At 40.8% G+C, this 27,143-nt stretch overlaps 1 protein-coding gene and 1 non-coding gene across 2 annotated transcripts; both read left to right on the top strand.

Annotated features, from left to right (window-relative positions):
- Nucleotides 1-214: 214 nt before the first annotated feature.
- Nucleotides 215-15,746, top strand: LOC111542701 (cAMP-dependent protein kinase catalytic subunit PRKX-like). The gene is given in 3 exon segments (XM_023212280.2): nt 215-304; nt 13,558-13,775; nt 13,777-15,746. Coding segments are annotated over 3 exon segments (1,518 nt in total). The 3' UTR covers nt 14,987-15,746.
- An 829-nt stretch (nt 15,747-16,575) lies between these two features.
- Nucleotides 16,576-16,686, top strand: LOC111542730. Its single transcript, XR_002731642.1, has one exon. It is a non-coding gene; the product is annotated as a U6 spliceosomal RNA (small nuclear RNA).
- The last annotated feature ends 10,457 nt before the right edge of the window (nt 16,687-27,143 follow it).

Here is a 27,143-nt window from a genome sequence, read left to right as displayed (position 1 = left end):
ACACACACATAATCCTATTGCTTCTGTTTCTCTGAAGAACCCTGACTAATACAAGGTTCCTTACTAGTCCAGTGTTCCCATAGCAGATGCTCAGTAACTGCTCCATGAATGGACAGAGCTGAAAAGAAATATTGAGTAGGAGAAGTTGAAAAATACTGAAAAATGTGAGGCAGTGGGGCACAGGGACTAGGAGTCAGGGTAACGCTCTAGGGGGATGGAGCATGATTCTGAAGGTGAGACCTCAGGAATCTCACCTCTTATTCAGTTTTCCTGGACAAGGCCCAAGACAGACACTGTTCATTCGGTATTAGGGGTAATACCTAAGGCCAGAGGTTCTTTTGGCTAGATCTCTAACAGACAAGGGTTCAGACGGGGTAATGGTGCAGGAACTCCCAAGAAGTGAGTCAGGGCCAGGAAATGCTGCTGCCTGACTAAAATGATGACAGGATCGTTATCAAGAGGTGTCTAGATGTGCACGTAAGTTATGAAGTGTAGGCCAGCCATGACCCTCTGCCCTTCCCACCTGTGCCACCTACATCTTCCCTCACACTCTCCCTGACACCTCTATTTCCAGAGATGCTCCTTACCTCTGATTGCCTTTCCCCAGTTAGAGTGGCCTGTCAGCTGCTGTGGGTTCCTGGCATTGCCCAGTCAGGGCTGCATTTAAAAGCCATTTCACTCTCTAGTCTGTGCAAATACAGGAACTGTGTAAGCAAGTTTTTTTTTTTTAAGGGAAAACTATAAAATGTGGACAGTAAATTACATTGCTGTTTTCCCCTCCCAGTGCAAAATGGCAGGCTGTTAAGTGGTTTGGAGCTAAGTCAGTGTTTCAGATTAAAGGGAGTCAAATGTAAACCTCACATTACTTCAAGAGCATGAAAAAGATCTAGCCTTAAATAGTCCCTATAACTGACAGAGGGAAAGGAGGCTGACTGTCAGTTATTACTGCTAATTTTGTATTTGCAGATAGATGGAAGGTCTCTGGATCATTTTAAGTACAGGTATGCCCATTTTAAACCAGGTCAATTTAGGAAAATCTAGTCTAGCAAACCAGATACTTTAGCAAGTGATTCTTCACATTTCAAAGAATTCTTCACTTCGAAAGCAATTAAAACCATCTCTATGATTAGTAATGGTTTAAAAGTCTGCCACAAATGTGTTCCTAATGATCCATCAGAAAAGTATTTCCCTTACTGAAGGGCCCTGGTAATTATTGAGAGACTATAATGAGCCATATCCACACTGCATTATTTAAAACCTGTATTTACTGGAAGACTATATCGGGCAAAGGATTTCCTACACGTTTAAAATTGGCCCCACCGTCAGATTAAACTGTAAAAGGAAAATAAAAAGAAAATAAAGAATATAACCTTAAGAACAAGATTGCTTGAAATCCAAATATAATACCCCTATTACCTATTTTTACATGGCATTAACTTTAAACAAAGGATTGAGTAGCTGACATTATAGGAGCTTGAATATAAGTTTGTTTATTCCACAGGTGTAGTTTTATTGCTTACTGTATGTAAAGCACTGTGTTAGCCCCTAAGGTAGGTAGAAAATGAAGATGATGCTTTCCCTCCAAGACAATTGGAGAAATAAGGCATAAATATGAGTCACTTAAGAAATAACAGGGCTGGGTGCAGTGACTTCATGCCTGTAATTCCAGCACTTTGGGAGGCTGAGGCTGGAGGATCAATTGAAGCCAGGAGTTTGGGACCAGCCTGGGCAACACAGTAAGAAAAAGAATTTTTATTAACTAGCCTGGCATAGTGGTGCAGGCCTGTAGTCATAGCTATTAGGGAGGCTGAGGAGGAGGGTTGCTTGAGCCAGGAGTTCAAGGTTGCAGTGAGGTATGATCACACCACTGTACTCCAGCCTAGGCGATAGAGTGAGATCTTGTTTCTAAAAAAAATTAAAATTTTAAAAAATTTTTTAAAAAAAGTAAGAGCAGAAATTATATAATTAAGTGCCACATTGAAAGAGATATGAAACCTGATCTAGCTGAGAAACAGATAAGAGGAAGACAGGCAAGAATTTGCACTCAAACTGGCTTAAAACAAGCTAGAGAAAAGACTTAAAAAGGGGAAGAAATAGGCAGAGAGTGTAGGGGTATTAAAAAAAAAAAAAACAGAAGTCATTAGAGAAACCATCATCAAATAGCAAGCAGTGGGAATGAATGGAACAGTATAGAGTCAACGGGGAAAAGAGAGTCAGAAATCATAAGAGATAAGAGATCAAACCCTGTCATAGCAAAAGGGATGCAGGCTGTCTATCAGAGCCCTATTGTTCAGGCTGACCCTGTCAGCAAGATTCACACTGAAAGGGTATACTACAACTTTTCTGTCTCCAAAGTACTGGCTTGCAAGTGACACTTAAACCTCTTTTAATAATAGACCTAGTTTGAAACTCACAGAACAGTTTTTCATCTTCTCTCTTCATTAACCTGCCTGTACTAGCAGTTTTCTGTCATAAAATGCTTAACAAAGCTTTCACAGGAATGGGAGTTTTCTAGTCTGTTATCTTCCTCATTACACTCTTAGGAGTTGCTCTCTCTGCCCCTGTAATATATTTCCTTAATACAGTCCCTGACTCCACTGAATTCCCCTTCAATTGCTGGAAACTTTGTTCATGATCATACCAGGGACAATATGTGCTCTTTCATAGTCATAGTAAAGGGACAGGCTTGAAAAGGATCTGCAAGTTAATTGCCCTAGAATTAAACCTTTAAGGCCCAAAGAGAATTCACACTCTGGCAACAAGATGAGGGGTTAAACCAGGGTTTAACAGATTCATGTCTACAGGGTGGAGGACTACCCACTTTATATACCAAATATACTATTTATATTTCTAGATTGTGGTATCTTTTAGTTGCACAGTGCTTTATAATTTTTAAAAAATTCTATCACTTACCTTATCTCATGTTCTGAATGCTTTAAAATAAAAGATGCTTCAAAACTAGAAAATATTAATTTGCCTTACTGTGTTGTAATATATATACAGTATACAGAATAAGTTTTAAACATACAGCTCAATTAATTTCTACATATATACATATAAATACACACACACACACACACACCCCATTAACCACCACAGGATATAAAGAATTTCCAGGACCCCAAAAGGCTCTCTTCAGTACCTCCCCCAGTAAGTTTCTTCTTCACAACATTAAAGCTTTTTAAAATAAAAATTTAAAAATTGTTAATCCAAACATTTCACTGATATTTAGGAAAGCTGATTTGACTCATTAACATACTTTCAAAGTTTTAAGAAATAGTGATGAAAAAAAGCCAAAAACTTATCTGTGTTAATAGTTTACACCAAAAAGAAAAGTACTATCCCTCTCACTAAACCCTAACCTTTTGAACTGACTCATCAGGGACTTTTTAACAATACTAAGAAATATTGCTAACAGGAAAAACAAGTACCAGAAGACAACAATTAGCTTTTAAAATGTTTAATCCAGAAATATACCCAAATGCATAGCCATTACCAACATGTGAGGTCAGCGGAAAGAGGATAAAAGGAGTTAAGCAAGGGGACATCTGGCCTGGCTTTTTTGTGAAGTCTTCTGTTAATTTTTATGCTTGTTTAGCTAACTCACATAGCATATAAATAATATAGTGGCATAAATGTTACCAAGGGCAAGAATCAGAAACAAAAAACAATTCCCAGAAAAGGGAATTTCATACCTTTCTGTGAAAGACTGGGTTATTTCAGGCAACTATGGGCTTATACCTATTTAAATAGTTAAACAGGTGGCTTTCTTCCCCTGTAGGCCACAGGCACAAACTACAGATAATGAATATCACTTGTGAAAATCAGGCACAAGTGAATGAAGAAAAGTTTCATAACTGGACAGATAGCACCAAGAGACTTTACCACAATAACTATCCTCATGGCCAGCGTTTAGGCACATTCTGGAATGAATAAAGGTTGATGTTTTTAAACTTAATTATCAATTTAAATGAAAGTACAGAAATGAAATCTTTATGAGGGCTGCAATTACATACTTTTGCCTGTCATTCAACAGCTGTCTGCAGTACCCTAATGCCAACTTTATTTGCAACAGAATACTATATAAGCAAAGTTAGTTGTGTGCAAAAACAATTTAGATTAAGGCTAGAAACTCTAGGTTTATGAGAGTCTCTTTCTCCACTCCCTGAAATAATCTCTGTTCAACTTTCACTCTTATAGAGGGTAAGAAGAGGTAAGAGAACCAAGCATGGTTTTTAGCTATCTCCTGGTCAATAGCATCAAGAAATACTGGAGTCAAAGCAGAAAAAAAAAAACTACTGTCTCTTTGCTACTATTTACCTCTTTGTTCTCCTGGCCAATAGAACACACAAATTTAGGTCACTTAAAATCCTCTAATAGCTAAATGCATCTTTAACAAGTAACCAGGTTAAATTACTCCCCCATCTCCACCTAAGGATAAACCACAATGACTACTAGTTTAGCTTCCCCACAGGTAAACTGAGGAATGGATCATGTATGCTTGGGAAGCTCTTACCCACAGTCTCATATACACCAATGATGGCTTAGGAGGCTCCAGCACACACACACCTTCTTGTGTTCCAAAAGCTTTACAACAGCATAGCATAGTAGGCGGCAGAATGATAAATCTCAAATCTCACCTTTGACAATAACTACTTGTATGAATTCAGAAAGGCACCTAACCTCTCTGCCTCAGTTTCCTCATCTGTAAATTGGGAATGACACATAGCAACCGCCCAGAATTGTTGAAAAGATTAAATAAACTGAGACATGTAAAGTACTTAGAACAGCCTCAAATAAATAACATTAGTACCATTGTGTGTCTGTGTGTAAAGAGTTTGAATGGGGTCTCTGATCTCTGCTGATTTACCAGACTAAGAAACAGTATGACTTCAGATGTATCCCTTGGGAAACAGACTCTGAGATGAATATTTTCATGAGGGAAAGTTCTTGGAAAGTATCCTTGGGATTAATGACTATGGAGGAGCACAAGATATAGGAATGGGCACAGGCAGTAGTTGAACTGTATTACAAAAGCAACAAAAGACTCAGCCAATCCCACAGGGTTCTATGGAGCTGGGATGGTCCTTCTGACTTGGACCACCCAAGTCTCAAGGGATTGAGACTTCATAACTCCATATTGACCAGTCATTTGCTGTGGGCTGCCCTCAGGTATGGGTCATGACTTTGGGTGAATGAGTCCCTTTAGCTAATACCCAGGGAGAGATTCAGCTGAAAACTAGCAGCCATCAGCAGTCCAGCCACTATGGGAATGAGTCCCTCAGTCCTGAAGGGAAGATCTGGACAGCACACCAGATTTATATCCACTTGTGGCACAAGGGTTGGGCTACTCTATCTGGTGTGCTTTCTCTGCGGGGAAGTCTACCAACATTCTGATTGGTCATCTCTTCCTGAAGAAGTTTATGTGAGAGAGAGAAAGAGGTGTTAGTGGGGCAGCTGGTATCAAGACCACAACTGATACTCATCGCATTGCCTCCCTCCTGTATCGTGACCCTCTTCTGGACCACTCATTCTTGACCCTCTTCATCCCAAGCTAGTGTCTCTGCTGGACAAGGCAGCTTAACTTGGGGAGTGACCTAGACCTCATCACTGAGGGAAAGGTTCTCAGGTTATGACTTCTATACTTTTCCATTCACTCTCAAAATTGGGCAAAGGAGTACTAAGAAACTCCCAAGTGGGCCACCTAAGTGCCAACCAGATTTTTCCACACCCCCATTGGGTAGCAGCAGCTTTACTGTTTTCTTTCAGGACCAATTATCCCTGCCAGGATGGTGACTCCTTTTTTTCACTGTAGGTCTCTTGGCCTGAGGAACCTGAAGTGATGGGGTGGCAGCCATAGCTTAAAGTTTAACAGAACTGTTAAGCTGGCCCTTGATAGAAGTGTTCATCTTCAGAGAAGCAGGACCTCTAAACCCATAGATCCCAAAGTTGTGGGGACTGGAAGCCCAAATTCTTCAAATGGGCTTCAAATGGTAAATAGCACTACTCCAACTTTCCACCTTTGGTCCCTGGATCCATTCATTCTGTCTCTTGGACACACAGCACTATACAATGATGGTTGAGGGATATGCTGCCCTTACACCCCATCCTCACGAGTTGTCATCTCCAAATTGACACTTCACTTATGTCTTCACAAGGTCATTCTATTACTCTACTAGTCAGGCAGTTTCTGGGTGGTATAGTATTTCATAAGGCTGGTGGGTCCTATGGTCATGTATCTACTTTCACTCCTCTTTTGCTGTGAAGGGTTCCTTGGTCTGATACAATGTTATGCCAATCCTGAGCTGGTGGATCAAACACTCTCTAAGCTGCTGGATAGTGGTGCTGACTTCCCTGTGAAAAGGTAAGGAAAACCCACATCCAGAATACATGCTGATTTCAAGGTGAAAACGGTCCAGTGTAATCAGGCTGTCACCGATTGTTTGGTTTTCTTGAGGGATGGAGCCATATAAGAGACATATAGGAGACTGCATAATGGGAACCGAGATTAGTTGATGTCAGCTAAGTCATTCTGTCCACTTGGTTAAACATTCATGGTGCCTCTTCCATAATGAATCCTCTCTGGTGGAGATTAACATATAATACAAATATCTTCACACTAAGGGCTTACTTCCATGTGTGCATCTGTATGCTTCTCCCCAGACTTCCTTATCCTCTATCTTCCATATTCTCCTTCTATGTCCCTGACCAACCAGACAAACCATTTTCCATAGTATTCTTACTTCTGGCTACTTCTCTTTACACACACACACACACACACACACACTGAATAACAAGGGCACACCCACAACTCTACACACTGGGAGGGTATTACAACGCCACTCTACCTCTGAGGGGCTATAGTGCATCCAAGTCTATTTTTGGCTTGTACCCAGATCAATTCATCTGTGAGTCAAGTTCAGGCTTTTTTTCTTCTCTGTTAGCTGGCCATAAGGACCCCTGGTCCCTAAAGTCCTATATGTAAGCTGAGAGAGAACTGCCATTGAAACAATGATAGATGACATGGGTTTTGTGAATGTACCACTTTTATTTATATTTGATTGTTGCTGGGATCACTAGACTTTAACTTGCGGTATGACCCAATCCAGTTCAGGATAGGCAATTCTGGTTGCAGGGTAAGTTGGTATCCCACTATTTAGTGCTCAGTAGCAGCCCAGGAGCTGTTAATTGAACAGTGTATAATTCTCTGCTACAGAAGGCATGTCCCAGGAGTCTGCATTGTAATTCTTTTTTAGGGGTGTTAGGAGCAGAATTTTGTGTCCCCTCCAAAAATTGTTGAAGCCCTAACCCTCAGTGTGGCTGTATTTGGAGATGGGGCATCTAAGGAACTAATTAAGGTTGAATGGAGTCCTAAAGGTTGGGTCTTAATCCAATAGGATTAGTGTCTATACGAAAAGATACCAGAGAGCTCCAACTCTCTCTCTTCCACAAACATATCATACAAAAGGCCATATGAGGACACAGTGAGAAGCCAGGCATCTGCAAGCCAAGAAGAGTACCTTCACCAGAAACCAACTCTGCTAGACCTTGACCTGGGACTTCTAGCTACCAGAACAGTGAGAATAAATATTTCTATTGTTTAAGCCACCTAGTCTATGGCATTTTGTTGTAACATCCCCAGCAGATTAATACAGGGGGCTTTCCACAAATTCCACATGGTATCTTTTTCCACTGCCAACACCTCTTATGTCATATGGTCAGCCTAGTCACATGGCCTGAGTAGCAAAGCCACCTGCAGCACAGCCTAGAATGACTATAGTGCCCTTTCCTCCTATGGGGCCTACTCAGAGATGGCTGCCTTTTATATCACTTAGTTAACAGGTAGAAGTGTTCCCAAGTATGGAATATACTGCTTCCAGAACTCAAAGAGGCCTAGTGGATGTTTTACCTTTTCTTGGTGATAGGAGGCTTGAAATGCAATACTTTGTCCGTTATTTTGGAGGGAAATTCCAGTATGCCCCAAACCAATAGACCCCAGAAAACTCTACTATTGTGTCGAGCACCTGAATCTTCACAGGATTTATCTCCCACCATCTATAGCATGTGGACCTTTCCCAACACTTCCAACATACTTGCCATTTATTGTTCATCCAGTCCAACTAACATGGTGTCATGAATATGGAGGACAAAGATGACGTACTACAGAAAATCCAGATGGTGCATGTGTCCCTTTGGACTATATAATATTAGAGGGTGGGAGAGTTAACATAACCTTAGAACTATATGATTCTAGTGAATGCAAACTGTTTCTGATCCTTTGTCCTGTTAGGGATAGAAAAGAACCCAGACACCAAATTAATGCTCACTATGTACCTGCGGCTGCGTTAATCTGTTCTAGCAAAGATACCACAGCTGCTGCAATTGCGCTATTACTTGGTGGAGTTTGCAGTATTCTACTCTAATACTTCAGGATCTGTATGGCTTTTTCATTTATTAGACTAGGCTGATAAATGAAATAGGGATAAGGACTGCCTGCATCCTTTAAGTCTTTAAGGGTGGCACTAGTCTCTACCTATTGCATCAGGAATATAATATTGTTAATGTACTCTCTTGAGTAGGGTTAAGGGGTATTTTCAGAGGCTTCCACTTGGCCTCCTTACTATGACTACTCTCACCCCACAGGCCAAGAACCAATGTGGAGGTCGTAGTGACTAACTATATGCCCATTCCATTATACATTCAGAGTCCCATGAAGTCACCACGGAGTGAATCTTTGGACCCATTGGATATATTATGAGCCAGACTTGAGCCAGGATTCCATTTATTACTGGCCTTCACATACCACTCCCTTAACAGGAAGTCACAGGTCTTAAGGTATCAAGGTGAACTTGGACCCTGTATCTAACAACCCTCAAAATTCTGAGTATTCTTTTCCCAGGATACAGTTACCTGAATAAACAACCTCAGGTCCTTTAGGGGATGACTTGAAGAAACACTGCCATACCATCTGCCATGCTATTATTTCAGGGGACTTCTTCCTAAGGACCCAGACTTACTTTGAATTAATGACTTCTAAGTCTGAAAACTGGCTCAGGTCCAAAACTTTGGCAAAGAATTGTGGCTTTTCACTAGGGTGGCTGCTCTCAGCCTCCTAATTATCCATTCTGCTGGGTTCTGCAGCTCCCTGGCTTAGTCCTTTTCCTTCCTTAGCAAGCTCACACTTCCCTAGCCTGGTTATGTTTTGCTTGATGGTAGGTAGCCAGGAGGTGAAAGCAGATCCCCCGAGGAGGATAGGTGCGTTTTGCAAACCAAAAGTCTCTCTATTGTCTTCAGGTAAGGGGTGGGGTTCTCATCTCTAATAGAAAAAAAAGGGGCTACTTCTGTAAGCTCAGGAGGTTTAGGGAGAGCTGGGTACATTGCCCCATGTTTCCTTTAAAGTTTTAGTCATTCTGTTTTTTCATCTGGGCCTTGGCATAGCAAATTTGCTGGGGCTGAAAATGTAATCTTTTCTGGAGATAGGCTACTCTTAAAATACAATCCTGGGTGTGGTTTTCAGCATTTTTGCCTTCAGGCTGTAGGAGATAAGAGTCACTTTAATTTCTGTTAAAGGGGTCTGCCAGACTTTCATACTTGGACTTTTTCGTCTTTCTCCTATGCATTAATGGAACTCAGCAACAGACATCCAATTCCACTGTCCTTACATTTAATACTTATACCTCTCAAAAATCTGAAATGTTGCACCAGCCAAGTCATACCCTTCCTGGATATCCCATCCCAATTCACCAGTGAAAGTGTTAACCATTGGATGGCTATTTCATGATAAAGATTATCCACCATTGCTAGCCAACTGCAGTGACCAAGCTCCAAACTCTGTCTTCAAAATCAGCTTTCTTAGAGCCCTTCTGGTACCAAATTTCTTAGGTCAAGTTCCCTGAAAAACTGATTCTGAGGGAGATTTGAATACGTGAAGTTGACTGAGGAGGACCCTTGGGTTCCACACCTGTGGGAAGATGAAGGAAGTAGGTGTGACCAGAGAAAAGAATTAAATTTCAATGCAGCCACAAACACAAAAGATTCAGCTGTAACAATGGGAATCTCTAGAGCTGGGATGGCCCTTCCTCAAAGCAATGGGATTGAGCCTTTATTCCCCTGCCTCAGCCAGTGGTTGTATGAAGGCTGTCCCTGGCAAGGTGTTGTGATCCTGTGTGAGACAACTCTTTGGTTGAAGGCAATTCCCACGGAGGGACTCAGGTAGGAGTCTCAGTCTCCAATTTCCCCATCAGTAGAGAATTAGTGACTTGGTTCTGAAGGAAGATCCAGGTAATGTACCATAGCAACAACTACAAAAACACATTATATACACATACCTCTACAACACACACAAACACACACACACACACACACACACACACACACATTTTAAATAGAAGACTCTGAATAAGGTCAACAAACAATGCATCTTTTGCTCAATATTTCTAAGAAAAATAAGGCACCCCACTGCTCAAAATCTGAAGATTGTTCTTCTACCATAAGAAAAGTACGCAAATGATTTCAATCAAGGGCAGAGTCAAGAATTTAAATGTTCTTGCCACAATGAAACCAAAAATATGACATCTAACATAGATAAATGTAGGTTCAAATTTTAATTGCACAGACTAGAGGAGACCTGATGTGACAACATTTCATGCAGAAAATATCCAGAAGGATTAGTTGTTTCCAAGTTTAGTATTTGTCAAGAGTATAAGGCAAGTATCAAGAAAGTAAATGTATTTTTATTTTCCATTGATAGAAATATAGTATCACTAGCAGATGTCATGGTTTTGCCATAGATCCCATAATGGACAACCACATCTGGAGAGGTATTCAGTTCTGAGCCTCATGTATTAAAAGACAAAATTGAAAAACCACACTGAGTCCTAAGAAGATCAATCAGAAATCTGAAAATAATGCCTTATGAAGAAAAGCTGATAGGTGTGGAAGTGATTACTCCAGAAAGGAAAAGGTTCATGAGAAAGAAAGAAGTCAATTGATAGTATATTGGGTCTGGGTTTCCCCAAAAAGGACTAGAATCTGTGGGCAGAAATTACAGGGAGCAAATTTCAACTCAAAATAGTCAAAAACTTTCAAACCAATAGAGCTGTCAACAATGAAGCCAGCAGAGACGGCTCTGCCTAAAAGTGTTGTTAAATTAAGTTTAGCCTGATGCTGCCTCCTAACATATTTTAAGTTCTGCCTAAAGGTTTCTTCACACACTGTGAACTGTAACCTACTCTTATAACAATCACAGAGTTTCAGTCAAACACAAGTCACCAAACGTTCAGCCATGTTCAAATAAGGCAAATGCTGAGTTGAAACCAATTCAGCTATACTGTTTCTATAGCTCACTTCCGTCTTCCATACATCACTTTCCTTTTTCTGTCCATAAAAGTTATCCAACCATGTGGCAGCCCCAGAGGTACTCTGAACCTATTCTGGTTCTGGGGGCTGCCCAATTTGAGAAGCATTCTTTGCTAAATAACGGCTAAATTTAATTTGTCTAAAAAATATTTTGTAATAGTGTCCAAGCCAAGACCAGGCACTCCTTGGGGATGGTAGAGGGATCCCTCACTACGTAGAGATTATACCAAGTCTCCCCAAACATATGCTTTAAAATCTTATTTTTCTAAGGCTAAGAGTTAAGAATTAAGACCATCTCAGGCCAGAGAAGAACTAAATTTCAAAACAGAGGCTGGCTTTACCTTTATCTCTCACTTTAATATCTATGATGTACTTAAAACTTTCCCCATCTCAGCATTAGGACCGAAATGCTGCTACTGTCATTCCGTCTTGCTAGAAAAACAGAAGCATGGACAAATAATATCTGAAAGATGCAATGGCACGAAGCTCATTAACAAACCAATACAACTCAGATGTTTCTACTGTCATAACTCAATATGCCGATTCAAACTCTTTCTCAAGAACTCCCCAATAAAACAACCCATCTGTGTGAATTTCAGTCAGTCAGCTCCTTGGAGCCAGTTCCTGCATCTGGAAATAAATACAGGAGTTGGGGCTAAATAGCCCTTCAGTTCCTTTCAGCCTAAACATTCTTACAGCCCAAAGGAAGGAGGCATTGTTTTTAAGAATGCCTTAAAAGTCATCAGTTACCCCAAAGGCAATCTTTTTTGTGGCTATACAAAGTAGTTACGGAAGATACATTTGTTGTTGAAATTTATGACTTAGTAAGACACCTGCAAGAAAGCAAAACCTAACTCCCAGAAAGAAAAATATCTAGGATAATCAGAGATATTTGTTTAGTATTTTTTCCTGTGAGTTTATAGAAAAATTTTAAAAACCAACTGCTCAACATTAGGTATACAAAACTAGGGGGAGGTAAGGTAAGTTGATTTTAGGAACTCTGTGCTTAAAAGAATATCCCTTTAAAACGATGTTTTCAAACAGAAACAAAAGGAGGATACTGGGGTGTTTTAGGGGTAGAAAACCTTATAGAATACTATTAAAATAGGAACAGGACTGGCTTTTTTTCTTTTTTGTAAAGACATGAATGTCATGTTACATATATGTGTCAGATGATTTGTGTGATATTTTAAAAGTTTATCATCAACAAAGTTTCAACTATTATCTCCATTTTTATAGATAAGGAAATTATGACACAGAATAATTCAAATTTCCACAGGAAATCACTGATATAGAATTAAAAGCAAAACCTGCCAGGCTTTTCCTGTGTCCACAGAAGTAAAGTATATATTATAGGATATAATGTTATTAAAATTGCTGAAAATTATCAAAGTCTTATTAAATAACTTTTCATCTATATTCACAAAAGGAAAAAAATGTGGTTCTTGGTTCATTTGTTTTCTTCCCATCTATAGCTTAGCAGAGTGAAGAGCTGAATAGAAGGTATACTTTGAATGGGAACAAAATGCACACCTGTCCTTAAACATTCACCTCAAATCGAACACAGACCTGAGATATAATATTTGCATTCATCATTCCTTTGGGTTCTAGTAATCTGGGTCACTGCTACAACACAGCATGCTCTCTGAAGGAACAACACCATCTAGTAACATTTATTTTGGATTCATTCAACAAATAAACTAGTCATCTAAAATGCTAGCCATAGCAGCTGTTAATCAGTTGCTAAAAATATAATGTCATCTTAATTTGTGTTAATAGAATTGTAATTACATAATTTAGACAATAAAACCCAGAGAAGGAAAATGTCAATATGATTTGGGGGAGTGGTGAGGGTAAAGAAGGGGAAAGAGAGAAAGGTCTGAGGTGGCAATATCCAGGTGGGAGGACCTGGTAAAGGAGAATTAAATGGAAGAAAGGGGGGATTCTGGCAATAACACCAAGATTCTGGGTTCAGAGGCTAAGGAGAAAGACACCTGCCTTGAAGAGCAAATCTGTATGGCTTCAAGGATGGGGGGCTTGCACTCAAATTTGAATGCACTCAAAAATGAAGAATAGCTAATGTTTGTGAGGTACTTTGCTGTTTACAAGGTACTTTCATATTCATGAAATATATATTTAATCCATCCACCCACTGAGATGGTTTCTTTCTATCATTCTCATTTTAAAGACGAAAACTAGGGAGGAGGCGGCGGGCGTGAGACCGGGAATGAGCAGGGCCCCCGCCTCGCCCCCCAAGCCTGGACCGCGGCCCCCGCCTTCCCCGCAGCCGTGTGGCACTCGGTGCCCGACCCCCGAGGCCGGCGGCTGCTCCCACCCGGGGCCGTTGCTGCTTGTGCCCTGAGCGCCGCCCCGCCATTGTCCCCGTCGCTCCGTCAGCTGCGCCAGGCGGCCCACCAGGAGGCGAGGGTGCGCATGGGGAGCCTCCGTTGATGCCGCCGCCGCCGCGCCGCCCTCCGAGGGTGCGTCCCGGGAAGCCCGGCTCCCCAGTCGCTTCGGCCTGGCCCGGTGCCCCGGACCTGAGTGCGTCCCCATGGAGGCGCCCGGGCTGGCCCAGGCGGCCGCGGCGGAGAGCGACCCCTGCAAGGTGGCGGAGGAGACCCCAGACGGGGCGCCCGCGCTCTGCCCCAGCCCCGAGGCGCGGTCGCCGGAGCCGCCTGCCTACCGCCTGCAGGACTTTGACACGCTGGCCACCGTGGGCACTGGGACTTTCGGGCGGGTGCACCTGGTGAAGGAGAAGACAGCCAAGCATTTCTTCGCTCTCAAGGTGATGAGCATTCCCGATGTCATCCGCCTGAAGCAGGAGCAGCACGCGCACAATGAGAAGTCTGTCCTGAAGGAAGTCAGTCACCCGTTCCTCATCAGGCTGTTCTGGACGTGGCATGACGAGCGCTTCCTCTACATGCTCAGGGAGTACGTGCCGGGCGGGGAGCTCTTCAGCTACCTGCGAAACCGGGGGCGCTTCTCCAGCACCACGGGGCTCTTCTACTCTGCGGAGATCATCTGTGCCATTGAGTACCTGCACTCCAAGGAGATCGTCTACAGAGACTTGAAGCCAGAGAACATCCTGCTGGATAGGGATGGCCACATCAAGCTCACGGACTTTGGGTTCGCCAAGAAGCTGGTAGACAGGACTTGGACCCTCTGTGGAACACCCGAGTACCCGGCCCCGGAAGTCATTCAGAGCAAGGGCCACCGCAGGGCTGTGGACTGGTGGGCCCTCGGCATCCTGATATTCGAGATGCTGTCGGGGTTTCCTCCGTTTTTTGATGACAACCCGTTTGGCATTTATCAGAAAATTCTTGCAGGCAAAATAGATTTCCCCAGACATTTGGATTTCCATGTAAAAGACTTCATTAAGAAGCTGCTCGTGGTTGACAGAACAAGGCGATTAGGAAACATGAAGAACGGGGCCAATGATGTGAAACGCCATCGGTGGTTCCACTCTGTGGACTGGGAAGCTGTTCCGCAGAGAAAACTGAAGCCTCCCATCGTGCCCAAGATAGCTGGTGACGGCGACACTTCCAAATTCGAAACTTACCCCGAGAATGACTGGGACACAGCCGCGCCCGTGCCGCAGAAGGATTTAGAAATCTTCAAGAATTTCTGAGGACAGGAGCTCACATCTGGAAGAAACAGGAAGATTGGAATCGGCCTAGAACAAAGAACTGCACCTAAGCAGACCAGAAGTAAAATGTCTCCTTCGTGGCATAAGGACATTTCCCCTTTTCTGTGTACCTGTGTGTGTAGAAATAGATCAGAGCACAGTTGAAAGTAATGGAACTGGCATTATTTAAGCAACTGGAACTCCACACTGTAGGAAGGTTTTGAAAATTTTTTGGTTGTAGATTTTATCTTATCCTTTAGTGTTGTGTGCCTACTGTGATGTCTTGGTTTTTCTCATAGACTTAAGTTTATAAGTTTGAACTGGACTTGTTCGATTATAACCACAAATTGTTGTGTGTGTGTGTGTATGCCTGTGTGTATATATAGCAGTCATTATGGTAGATGCACAGAAATTGTGCAGTGATGTAAATGTTCATATATCACAGAGCCTATAATTTTTATTTTTCAATTTGTTTTTTCAAAAATCTCTTCTTGGGGACAACATCTGAAGGGTATGTTGCCTGCATTAAAAAAAAATCATCTCACATGTATTTTATAGTTTGGGGGAAGAAAATATCATGGGGAGATCTACCTTCAGTATCTTTAGTGCTTCCTACCTAGTAACTTGAGATTTTAAAAGAAGAAACAAAGAGAAGAAGATATGGGAGCGAATTTATTCCAAGAATCTACAATGACATTGAAGTTGTTGGAGGAATGTACTGTATTTAAAACAACCTTCTGTGACACATTCAACAATTTCATCTGAGCTGGGTGCAGTGGCTTGTTCCTGTAGTCCCAGCACTTTGGGAGGCTGAGGTGGGTGGATTGCTTGAGCCCAGGAGTTGGAGACCAGTCTGGGAAACATGGTGAGACCTCATGTCTACAAAATACAAAAAACTTAGCCGGGCATGGTGGCACGTGAATGTAGTCTCAGCTACTCAGGAGGCTGAGATGAGAGGATCACTTGAATCCAGGGAGGTCCAGGCTGCAGTGATCCGAGATCACACCACTGCACTCCAGCCTCGGTGACAGAGTGAGACCCTGTCCAGAAAAAAAAAAAAAAAAGAAAAAAAAGGCAATGGCTTTGTGCTTTCGAAGGTGGAATGAAGAGAACGTCCACCTTAAGGCTTTAAAAGACAGTGAAGCTGGGTACAGTGACGCACTCCTGTAAACCTGGGATTTTGGGAAGCTGAGGCAGGAAGATCGCTTGAGCCTAGGAGTTCGAGACCAGCCTGGGCAGCATAGCGAGTCCTCATCTCTATAAAAAGAAAAAAAAAAAAATGTTAAAACACAGTGAAATTGCAGAAACAGAACACAGCTGCCCTTTTTCATCAATGACCTTTTCTTCATGTGGAGGTCAACTCAGTAGGTGAGAATAATTAGTAGGTTCAGTAGAATAAACTCTTTACAATTAATCAGTCAGTGGAAAATGATGTTCAGATGGTGAAATGTGGAAATGTTTTAGACAACTGTATTTTCAGCCTGTGCGTCTCACTGACCATCTTGTTGGGATTAACAGTTGAGGGCCATCATTGTCTCAACATTTAGCATGCAGTTTCCGATCAGTTTTACCATGACTGTGAAAAGGTGAAACTGGTGATGACCTCGGCAGCAGGTATACTAAAATTGGAATGACACAGAGGAGATTAGCATGGCTCCCTTTGCAAGGAAGATCCGTATATTCATGCAGCATTCCAAATTTTTTTTTTGAAAAGGTTACACTGTGCACTGAGATGTGGAGCTAGAAGGAAAAGCATTAGGTCTCATGTTTGCTGACTATAAAAATAAATCATAGTAATATTATTGAACATTCTACTTTAAAAATTATTAATAAAACCATAAATGAAACCCTTGAGCACATTCTAAAAAGTACATAGACCCATGAGTCCATATGCCTATTTTTAGGTTGTCTGTTTTATTATCCAGGATTTCATACTCAGATGAAAATTAGTATCAGGAAAGCCTGAAATGCCTTAATTGTGAACTGATATGCAGGAAAATGAAATATGCAAGCACATTGATGACCTCGTTCTTTACGGACATTGTTATCAGCCTCTAGCCATGCAGAACAAATGAGAAATTAGAAGCAATTCCAAGAACGTGTGATGGTGTGAAAGCCACTTTTGACCGTTGCGCACATTTCAGCATTTGAAGTGACATGGGCTACCTGGTAACTGCCCATGGCGGGGTCATAGTTTAAATGGCCCAATGTCAGGTAGAGGTTAATTTAATCAACATGAGCTATAAACATGGAACAATCACTATGTATAATTTTAAAATAGTTTACCTGGCCAGGCATGGTGGCTCACGCCTGTAATCCCAGCACTTTGGGAGGCTGAGGTGGGCGGATCACCTGAGGTCGGGAGTTCGAGACCAGCCTGGCCAACATGGCGAAACCCCCGTCTCTACTAAAATACAGAAATTAGGTGTGGGGGTGCCTGTAATCCCGGCTACTTGGGAGGCTGAAGCAGGAGAATGGCTTGAACACGGGAGGCGAGGCTGCAGTGAGCCGAGATTGTGCCACTGCCCTCTAGCCTGGGCGACAGAGCGAGACTCCATCTCAAAAAAAAAAAAAAAATAGTTGACCTGGGTGGTCATTCCAAAATTTTCTCATAGATGATCATGTGAAACAATCACGGTGCAAAATATAGAGGAAAATTCATTACAATAATCACAAAATTTGTATCAGAAAAACATTACAAATTTACTTTACTTCATGTAATTTTATGAGTTGGCAGTATTTTCTTAAATTGGAATACTATAAGAGAATATCTTTAGGAAATGGATATGTTACAACAAGAAGTATATTGGGGCAAGTCTTGTTTTTCTGAAGGGAAATGCCACCAGCCCGCTTTCATAGGCATTGATAAAGCCAGGAAGGAAATAAAGTCACAACCGAATAGTATACACTGTATCTACTGAATTCTTCTAATTCCTTTGCAACAGAAGTCTAAATCCTGCTTAGCCTAAACATATCTATAGCCAGTGATGGGCAAATTATATTTGCTGTCAGCATGATAGAATAAGAAGCAGAAATCCCCCAGCAGTGGGGTAAGATTGCGTGCTTCGTCCCCTCACAATGCTGTTCAGCCCCACTCTCTCTCCATGCCCATCAAACAACTGCACAATCACTTGTTAGTGAATTTCTCATTCAGCGTTTTGTTTCTTTCTGTCCACACTTAAAGACCAAATCATTTGTTTGCTTTGAAGAAAAAGCAAAAACCAGAACAAAAATACCAAATCATTTGAAATCACTACTCATTAAAAAAAAAACACCTGTGGAACCAAAAAAACAAAAAAAAACAAACAAACAACAACAACAAAAAAAAAACGATGAAAACTAAAGCTGGGATAAGATGATTTGCCCTGATTCATACCAGGCCTTCTACCTCCAGTCTCACATGCTCTTCACACACCACAGTGCAGCTCCAAGATAGTTTAGGTTTCTTTTACCAACTTTGTAGATATTAGAAGGAAAATGCACTCACTCAAAATAAATAGTATTGAACTAAACTACAGTGTATATATTTCAAAGTGTTTTCACATACAGCAATATTGTATGTTTCTCATTTTAATTGGGGAGATCAGGAACTATTATCTCCATTTTTATAGATAAGGAAATTATGACACAGAATAAACCAAATTTCCACAGGAAATCACTGACACAGAATTAAAAGCAAAACCTACCAAGTGTGACTTTTCTTATCCCTTCCCAATGCACAGTTTTTGCAAAGCTGATCTCTGGACTATGCCGTGATGAATAAGACTTACAGAAAATAAAACTAGAAGAAGGGAAAAACTCCCAGGATAAGCCAGGCATGGTGGTTTGCTCCTGTAGCCCCAACTACAAGCTGAGGCTGAGGCTAGAGGATTACTTAAGTCCAGGTATTCAAAGCTACAGTGTGCTTTGATCGTGCCTGTGAACAGCCACTGCACTCCAGTCTGGGCAATGGAGAAAAACCTATCTTCATAATAAATAAATATCTTTTTTAAAATAAAAAAGCTCCCAAGACACACAGAAATAGAATAGGCCCTCATAATCAGAGCTACATTAAACTGGTTTGGAAAAAAAACTACAAGTTAAAATAGTAACAGCAATAATAAAACAACAATAATAAGTGCTTTGGAAAGGAAAAACCAAGATCTCTATTAGAATCATTACACAGCTCTCTTATAACTGCTGCCCACACCACCAAGAAATACAATATCAAAGGTCAACACATATTAAGAATAAACCACAACAACTGCATAGGTAAGAGGCGCTATGATTCCCTTTGAGCTGCCAAAATAACTGTCTAGTTTTTCCAAAGCTGCTGTGGAGATGGGGGAGGCATCCTGATGTCATAGGTGGGAGAAATGTTTTTACCAACTAAGCTCATCATATGTATGTGGTCAACAACCAGAAAGTATTTTACTTTTATAAGACAGTAGGTAAATGATTCCCAGAAAAACTGAGTAATATTTGAATAAAATGTTATTTACTACATCTGATATATTTTCTTTTGTGAGCTCTCTGTCCTGCCCTATTTAATGTTTAGTAACAGATGAAATGTATTTGTGAAAAGTCATAAGTGATACTGATATTTTGCTAACACTCTCCTACAAGAACATTGCTTATGTCATGCTGCAGTTGGTTTACTGATTTTTTAAATTGCAAAATAAAGATCTGATAAATAATTAGCTCAGCAAGTCCCAGACTGAATTTAGTAATGCAGTCTTTCTATTCATCGTGCACCAGGATATCTGTAATTATTCCAAAGTCTATCCTGGAAATTTTCCAAAAGTCTCAAAATAAACCAAGGAAAAAACTCACAAAACTTTTACGAGGTAAGGTGCCAAAAGAGTGTCACAAAATCAATCAAATTACAGGTAATGCAAATCTAAAAAGAAGTCTAGAGGTCATTGAATTAAACCAATGGCTTTCAACCTTGGCTGAACATTAGAATCCCCTGGGAACTTTTCAAAATCCTAATGTCCAGGCTATACCCCAGACCAATTACATCAGAATCTCTGGGAGTAGCACACAGGCATTAGTATTTTTTCAGGTTCCTCAGGAGTTTCCAATGTATAGCCAAGATTGAGAACCACTGGAATAGACCCAATAAAAGACCAAATCCTTAAAGTTGGTGCTGTCTTCTGTTAGGCTTACAGGAAAAATAAACATTTGAAATGAGAGCATTTCAAATCAGAATCAGAATGCTAGCTGAATCACCTTCCAACTGCAGGACTAGAGCAAGACTTCAAGTCTCTGGGTCTCCATACCACTTCAGAGGGCTGCTCCGAAGAATAAAGTCAATGAAATGATATGTAAAAGCACCTAAACCACTGACTGCAGGGCACACAAAAGCACCAGGGAAATATTCCTCTCCTCCTCTCCCATTCTCCCACATGTTTTAAGCAAGAGTTACTTCCTGACCAAATGGATCAGAGAGTAATAAACAGACCTAATCACATGTCACACTTGTTCCCAAAGTATTTAGGCATGTACAACTACAGCTATTCTTTCATCAATAATGGAACAGAAATATGTGCCCCAAGAGTCTCTATTCACTAATGATTTCCACACCAAAAGCTCATCTAAAAATTGATCATTTAAATCAACAGTGAGATACCATTTTTTGCCAGTGGACGAACACAAAAGACTGATAATCACCAGTGTTGGCAGAGATGTAGGGAAACAAGGTTTTACAAATTAGTACAACCTTTGTGGAGCGTAATTTGGCAGCATATATTAAAAAAAAAATCTAAATGTACATATTCTTTCATCCAACTAATCTATTCTTGGGCACCTAGTCAGAGATATATCTACATATCTACTCATGAAGATATTGTCCTGATTGGTTTGGTTGTGTGGTTGTGTCTTGTACTCACCACTTTCTGAACTCTTCAGTTGTTTGTAGTCCATCTACAACACTAGAAGAGAAACCCTGTAGGAAGAGTCTGATCAATCTAGCCCACCAAGTGAGAAGAGCTGGGCTTACCAAAGGGGCCCACATGACGGTCACATTTAGTGCCCACAATGTCATGCTGCTTGAAATGCATACTTCTTTGCTTTCTAATGCACTATCACCATCAATCAATGCATGGCCCTCTTTATTTAATATTTTATTTTAAATAATACATAAACACCCATGAACATACTAATTCAAACAATGATATCAGCAAAAACTTAGGTCACTTACATGCTCTCCTCTGTGCTGTCTTCTCTATCCCTTGCACCCTCAGGAGTAAGCACTATCCCAAGCTTTGTGTTTATTATTCCTTCTCTTGTTTTCGAATGTTACAAAAATGGTATTGTACTATAAATGGTTTTCTGGGATTTTAGATTTTTACTCAATCCTTTTGTGACAAGGATTAATCTGGTTGTTGGATGTATCTATACTTCTTCGTTCATGACAGAATTAATTAACTATAATATATTTAACCATTCTCCTGGAATTGGCATTTTGTTTCCAATTTGAGACTATTAAGAACAGTGGCACTATAAAACTCTTCCCGAAATTTTTATAACACAGGGGTGGTAGATTTCTGGCAGGAAATCTGGCTGCCATCACACTAACCTCATCACTCACAGGAGCCATTGATGTTCTCCCCTAAAAGGTTTAATTTCTCTCCCCCTCCTCTGCCCATCCAGGCCAGTTCAAAGTGCCCTAGGGGAGAACTTTATAAGAGGCAAGCGCTCCTTTAAAAGGCAGCACCCGGCAGCAAATATTTATTGACATAACTGGCTCCTTCCAGAACTAACCTGGCAGTTACCCCCAGCCCCAGGCTAGCTGTTTAACTTACCTACCTCCTGTCAGAATTTTAAAGATATTTTTATTTGAAAGACAAATTCCTGAACAGTATGACTTCAATACTTTATTCCTACCAGAAAAAAAAATCACTCTCCAAGAGAATTTTAGCTACAGATCTACACCAATATCAACTCCCACATATACTGTTGTTGAGAAGTCATACTTGACATCTAATGTCACAAAATGCAGAGACTTGATTTTCTGTCTCTCTCTCTCTCTCACACACACACACAAAGCCTGAATGAAAAATCAAGCATCAATAGCTACTTATAACCCATTTAATTTCCCCTTACCAAGCAGATATAAATGCATTAGGGAAATTTAGGAAAAGAGGAAAAACGGGATAACTATACATTATCTTGCAATGATTTTTTTAAGTTAATTTAGAATAGGGCCCAAGGGCCCAAAGTGTTTGTAATACCTGTGTAAATACTGCCTTTGTCTCACCAGTATTTTAAAATTTATTTTGTGTTCCCATTGTCCCAAGACCTCAAATGACATAAATCATTTATTTTTAATTAGGTTTTTAAAAGTTGCTAAATCCTGGGGGTTCACGAGTGCCCCTGGACCCACATTTCCGAGCCAGCTTCTCCACACACTCAGTACTTGTCCATCAGTTCCTCTTGTCTTCCAACTGGCTGCCATCTGCTATCCTGTTCCTCAATTCCACAGCTGCAACGGGGAGCACTATTGCAGGAAATCCAGCCACTGGCCAGCTTCCACCCCAGCAGGGACTGGAGCACTCAACTCCTGTCTAAGCTCACTTCTGAGCAGCTGCTCCCCCAAATAGCTTCATAAAACCACGTCTACTCTTCCTAATGCTTTTGCCCTATGGCCAGCACCATTCTCCTCAGAGACCTCTTCGCAGACTATTGAGATGATCAGCATGAACTTCCTCAACATCTCACCATAAACGCCCATCTCAACCCACACTTCTATCTATTTTTATCTGCACTGATCAGTGCCAGCTTTCTTTTCATCACAGAGGAAGTGACCCTCCTTTTCTGGTTTCTGGCTAATTCCTTCACCTGTGCTAGCAAATTCCACCCCCTCCCACCCTGTAGTTCAGAATTATTTCTGTCTCTAGCTTGGCTACTTCCCTGCACATCCAAGTGGTTCACTTCTTAAAACCAACAAACAAAACTTCACCATTCCTATGTCTCTCTTTTCCCCTCACAGCCAAACTCCCTGAAAGAACAGAGGGCAATTCAACCTCATGTCCACTTCTTACCTCCTGTCCACTCTTCCACAGACTGCAATCTGGACTCCAGCCATACCACTACAGACTCAAGGGTGTCTGGCAAAATTCTGATATTCTCCCTCCCCATCATTACTAAATCTACTGCTTCTTTTTTTCCCAGTGCAAACCTTAGCTGACCTCTCTGTGGCAGCTGACAATATTAACTACTCATTTCCTCTTAAAAATTTTCTCCTCTCTGGTCTTATAATTCCTTCTACTCTTAATACATAGGACCATTTTTTCCTCATCTCCTTCTTCTTCTTTTCTTTTCTTTTTTTTTTTCTTTGTGCCTCCTGTTCTGTGGCTTCTCTCTTAAAATGCTCCCTATGCTTCTGATTTCAGTTCTCTGTTCATTACTCTGAGTACATTTTCCTTAGAAAATACCACCTCCCCAATATCCATCCTGGAGCCTAACTTTCCCTGAGCTACAGACCCATAGAGCCAACTGTCTCCAGGCATCTCCATGTGCATCCCGAGTATAACAAGTCCTACACTGAGCTCATCATTCCTCTCATTCCCAAGCTTCCACCAATAACCCTAGACTCTTCCTGTTTTCTCTTTCTAAGTAAATGACATCACCATCTGCCTAGTCACCCAAGTGGGATCCCTGGGAAGTATGGCAGCTCCCTCACTCTGCCTCCCTGTGGCATTCAATCAGCCCCTGATGCTTGTACAATCTACCTCTTTAACATCACTGCCATCTGTTTGCCTTTCTCCATTCCCATTGCATTTGCCTTAATTCAGACTCCTTTCATCATTAAAATTAATAAGAATTGCATTTACTTGAGTACTATATGCTAGGAATATAACATACATAATGCCAGGAGGTATTAGTGACCATATTTTTACAGATAAATAAATGAGACCCCAAAAGGAAAGTAACTGCATCTTTTCTCACATTCTGAGTCTAAACCAATCTACACTGCAGACAAAATCAGGTCTTCTTTTTTAAAAAACATTTTTATTGTGAAAATAACACATATACAGAAAAGGTACATAAAATAAGAACAGCATAAAAATTATTATAAAGTCATCTTTCTAAAATGCCAATCTAATCTTGCTCCTGATATTTTCCTAACCTTTTCAAAGTCTCCCCATTGCCTTTAAGGGTAAAGTCAAACCTGAGCAAAGCACAAAGGGTCCCCAGGATGTCAGCTCAGCCTGCTTCCTCAGCCTTTCTTGGCCATGCCCTCTCACTCACCCTGGCTCCAGCCCCACAAGCTGTACCTCCATGGTCCAGGCTGTGATTCTACATGGCTCCTGGCTGAGAGTGTGGTGTATATTCTTCTCCACCCCTTGCTTCACCCCTTCCATTGGATACCTAATTTACTCTTTGGGAACTATGTCTTATTGCTCTTTTCAGAAGGAGCTTTGTCTAAAGGCAAAAAAAGACTCTTGGCAACATTGCATGGCCAAAGCCATGCAACTCATGAAAGGTTTTGCTGTTCACCTGGAGTATCAGAAATGGGGAAGTTCTGACATATTTGGGACATGTCCACTCTGTCCAAGAAAAAAAATCAGGAAGAGATTTGAGGCAATCATTTTAGGTCATCTATGGTGAGTTAAAGGAAGGACTCTACTTTGACTGAAGACTACATCTCAGTAATTCCTACCCACAGCCCCTCACCACCCCAAAATTTAGGTGGAAGTTACTGGTAATGTCGATTATTATTATTATTGCCATTATTTTATGTAAATCTATTCAGCTGTGCAAGTTAGAAAACTAAAACGAATCCCTGACATTTACCTTTCTGCCCCCTCAGTCTACCATAATGTCCTATTTTGCATCTGAAATTATCTCTTGAAGCCACCTACTTCTGGTCATCTCCGGCATCACTCTCCTCATCAAAGCTATCATTATCTGTTAGCTGAATTACTGTAGTAGCCTCTAACTCATTCAGCGAATTTACTCTGGCCTTTTCTCAGCCATTCTCCATACTGGAGCTAGTTATATTTGCAAAACACAAATATGATCATATGATCCTATCACCACTCCACCCCCCATCCTGGCCTGGTTAAAACTCTTCAGTGTCTTCACTTTTATAACAAACTAAACACTTAAATAGTCCCAGCACTTAGAACAATATTTAGTGCATAACAGGCGCTCAGCAAATATTGATGAAACAAATGAAAGAATATGACCTTCATCTACATTCCTGCTTTCTCTAACTGAGAATTCCAGCCGTCTTGACCTCCCTTCAGTTCTATCTTCCCTATAATCATTTGGCTTCGCACATGTTGTTCCCTCTTCTTCATACCTTCTCCCTTTCCTCCTTCAGCAAGTTAATTACTACCTTCTTCCTTCAAATGAGACTTTCATCATCATGTCTCCAGAGCAGGCTTCCCTCTTTGCATCATGAGCCTCTTCACAGTGTTTGTCACACTTGCAGTTTTACACACGCTTATGTGATTATTTTACTGATGTCCACTACTCTGCCCTATTAGCTTGTAGCACTATGAAGACAGAGACTGTGTCTGTTTTCCCTAATCAATATATCCCAGGTAATTAGCACAGTGTTTGACATTCGGTGGACACTCAAGAAATTGTTAATAGATGAATGAATGCATTATAAATTAATATTCAAAGTGCCCACCTATTTTACAATTCAATTTTAAGGTAGCCCTGAAACCTAAAAACTCATTTGAGAGACAAATTACAAAAAACAATTCTCTTTCTACTCTTCTTTTTTCTTTGAAGGTCCTTGTTGGACTCTAAAGTACAACTTTTGGGCTTCCAGGATACAATGCTTTTAAATATCATTTCATTTGAGTTCTTATAGAAACTTTGTTTAAAAACAAACACTTTAAAAATAAAAAACAGAGGGCAGTAGAATTTGCCCTAATTCACCTGAAAAAATCAAAACTTTTCTAACCTAAAGCAAAATCTCTCTTACTACCAATGAAGTATATAGACGTAACCCTGCCTGGATGAAAACCTATTTAATTTTTAAATATGAATAAGAAATGATGCTTCTTGAAGCTTATCTATGTGCTTACAAGATGTTTGTTTTGAAGAACTTGCTGTTTCAAGCATCAACACATGTAGTTTGTCAATATGTCTGACATTCCCAGGTAAAAGTAAAACTATTAGGCTATACATTTTTTAAAAGTCTTACGCTAATGTGTTTCTTTAGGAACGATGTCATATGGTTTGGCTGTGTCCCTACCCAAATCTCAACTTGAATTATATCTCCCAGAATTCCCACCTGTTGTGAGAGGGACGCAGGGGGATGTTATTGAATCATGGGGGCTGGTCTTTCCTGTGCTATTCTCGTGAAAATGAGTAAGTCTCACAAGATCTGATGGTTTTATCAGGAGTTTCCACTTTTGCTTCTTCCTCATTTTTCTCTTGCCACCACCAGGTAAGAAGTGCATTTCACCTCCCACTATGATTCTGAGGCCTCCCCAGCCATGTGGAACTGTAAGTCCAATTAAACATCTTTTTCTTCTCAGTCTCAGGTATATCTTTATCAATAGTATAAAAACGAACTAATACACCATGTCTTATTACTCTTTTGTAAAATATTTTGCCAATAAGTAAAGAAGTTTCTTGCCACATTGCAGGCCAGAGCCATAACCATCCATTGTAGACACATATGGGAATGAATTATCAGAAATGGGGAAGTCTTAACACACTTAAGGGATGCCTTTCCTCCATGGAGTAAAGATTTGATGTAATTATGTTACATTTTTGGATAACTCATGGTGGAGTGAAGATGGAACGTGGAGTGCACTTTAATTAAAGACTAAGCTAGAATTGTACCCACCCCTACCCCACAACTTAGGTACAGAGTTGAGTTAGTTAATACTCAATTCGTAGCACTCCAGTCTAATAGGTTGGTGCTAGATCTCTCCCTTGTTCTATTTATTTCTTTTATTCAAGATCCTGTCACCCATTCTTCTCCCTACTCACTCTAATATGTTTATTATATATATTATTGGATGTGTGTACATCCTTATAAAATACAATGGCCTGCAACGCTGTCCATGATCTCGCACTAGATAACCCTCTTACTTCATCTCCTCCACTTCTCCCCTATCTCATTCTACTCTAGCCACACTGGCTTCCTAGCCACTTCCTGAACTTACTAAACGTACCTCAGGGACTTTGTACTTGCTCTGTTTTT

The sequence above is a fragment of the Piliocolobus tephrosceles genome, chromosome 4, assembly GCF_002776525.5.
Source record: "Piliocolobus tephrosceles isolate RC106 chromosome 4, ASM277652v3, whole genome shotgun sequence".
Taxonomy (NCBI): Eukaryota; Metazoa; Chordata; class Mammalia; order Primates; family Cercopithecidae; genus Piliocolobus; species Piliocolobus tephrosceles.
This window is presented reverse-complemented; position numbering and strand designations above follow the sequence as displayed.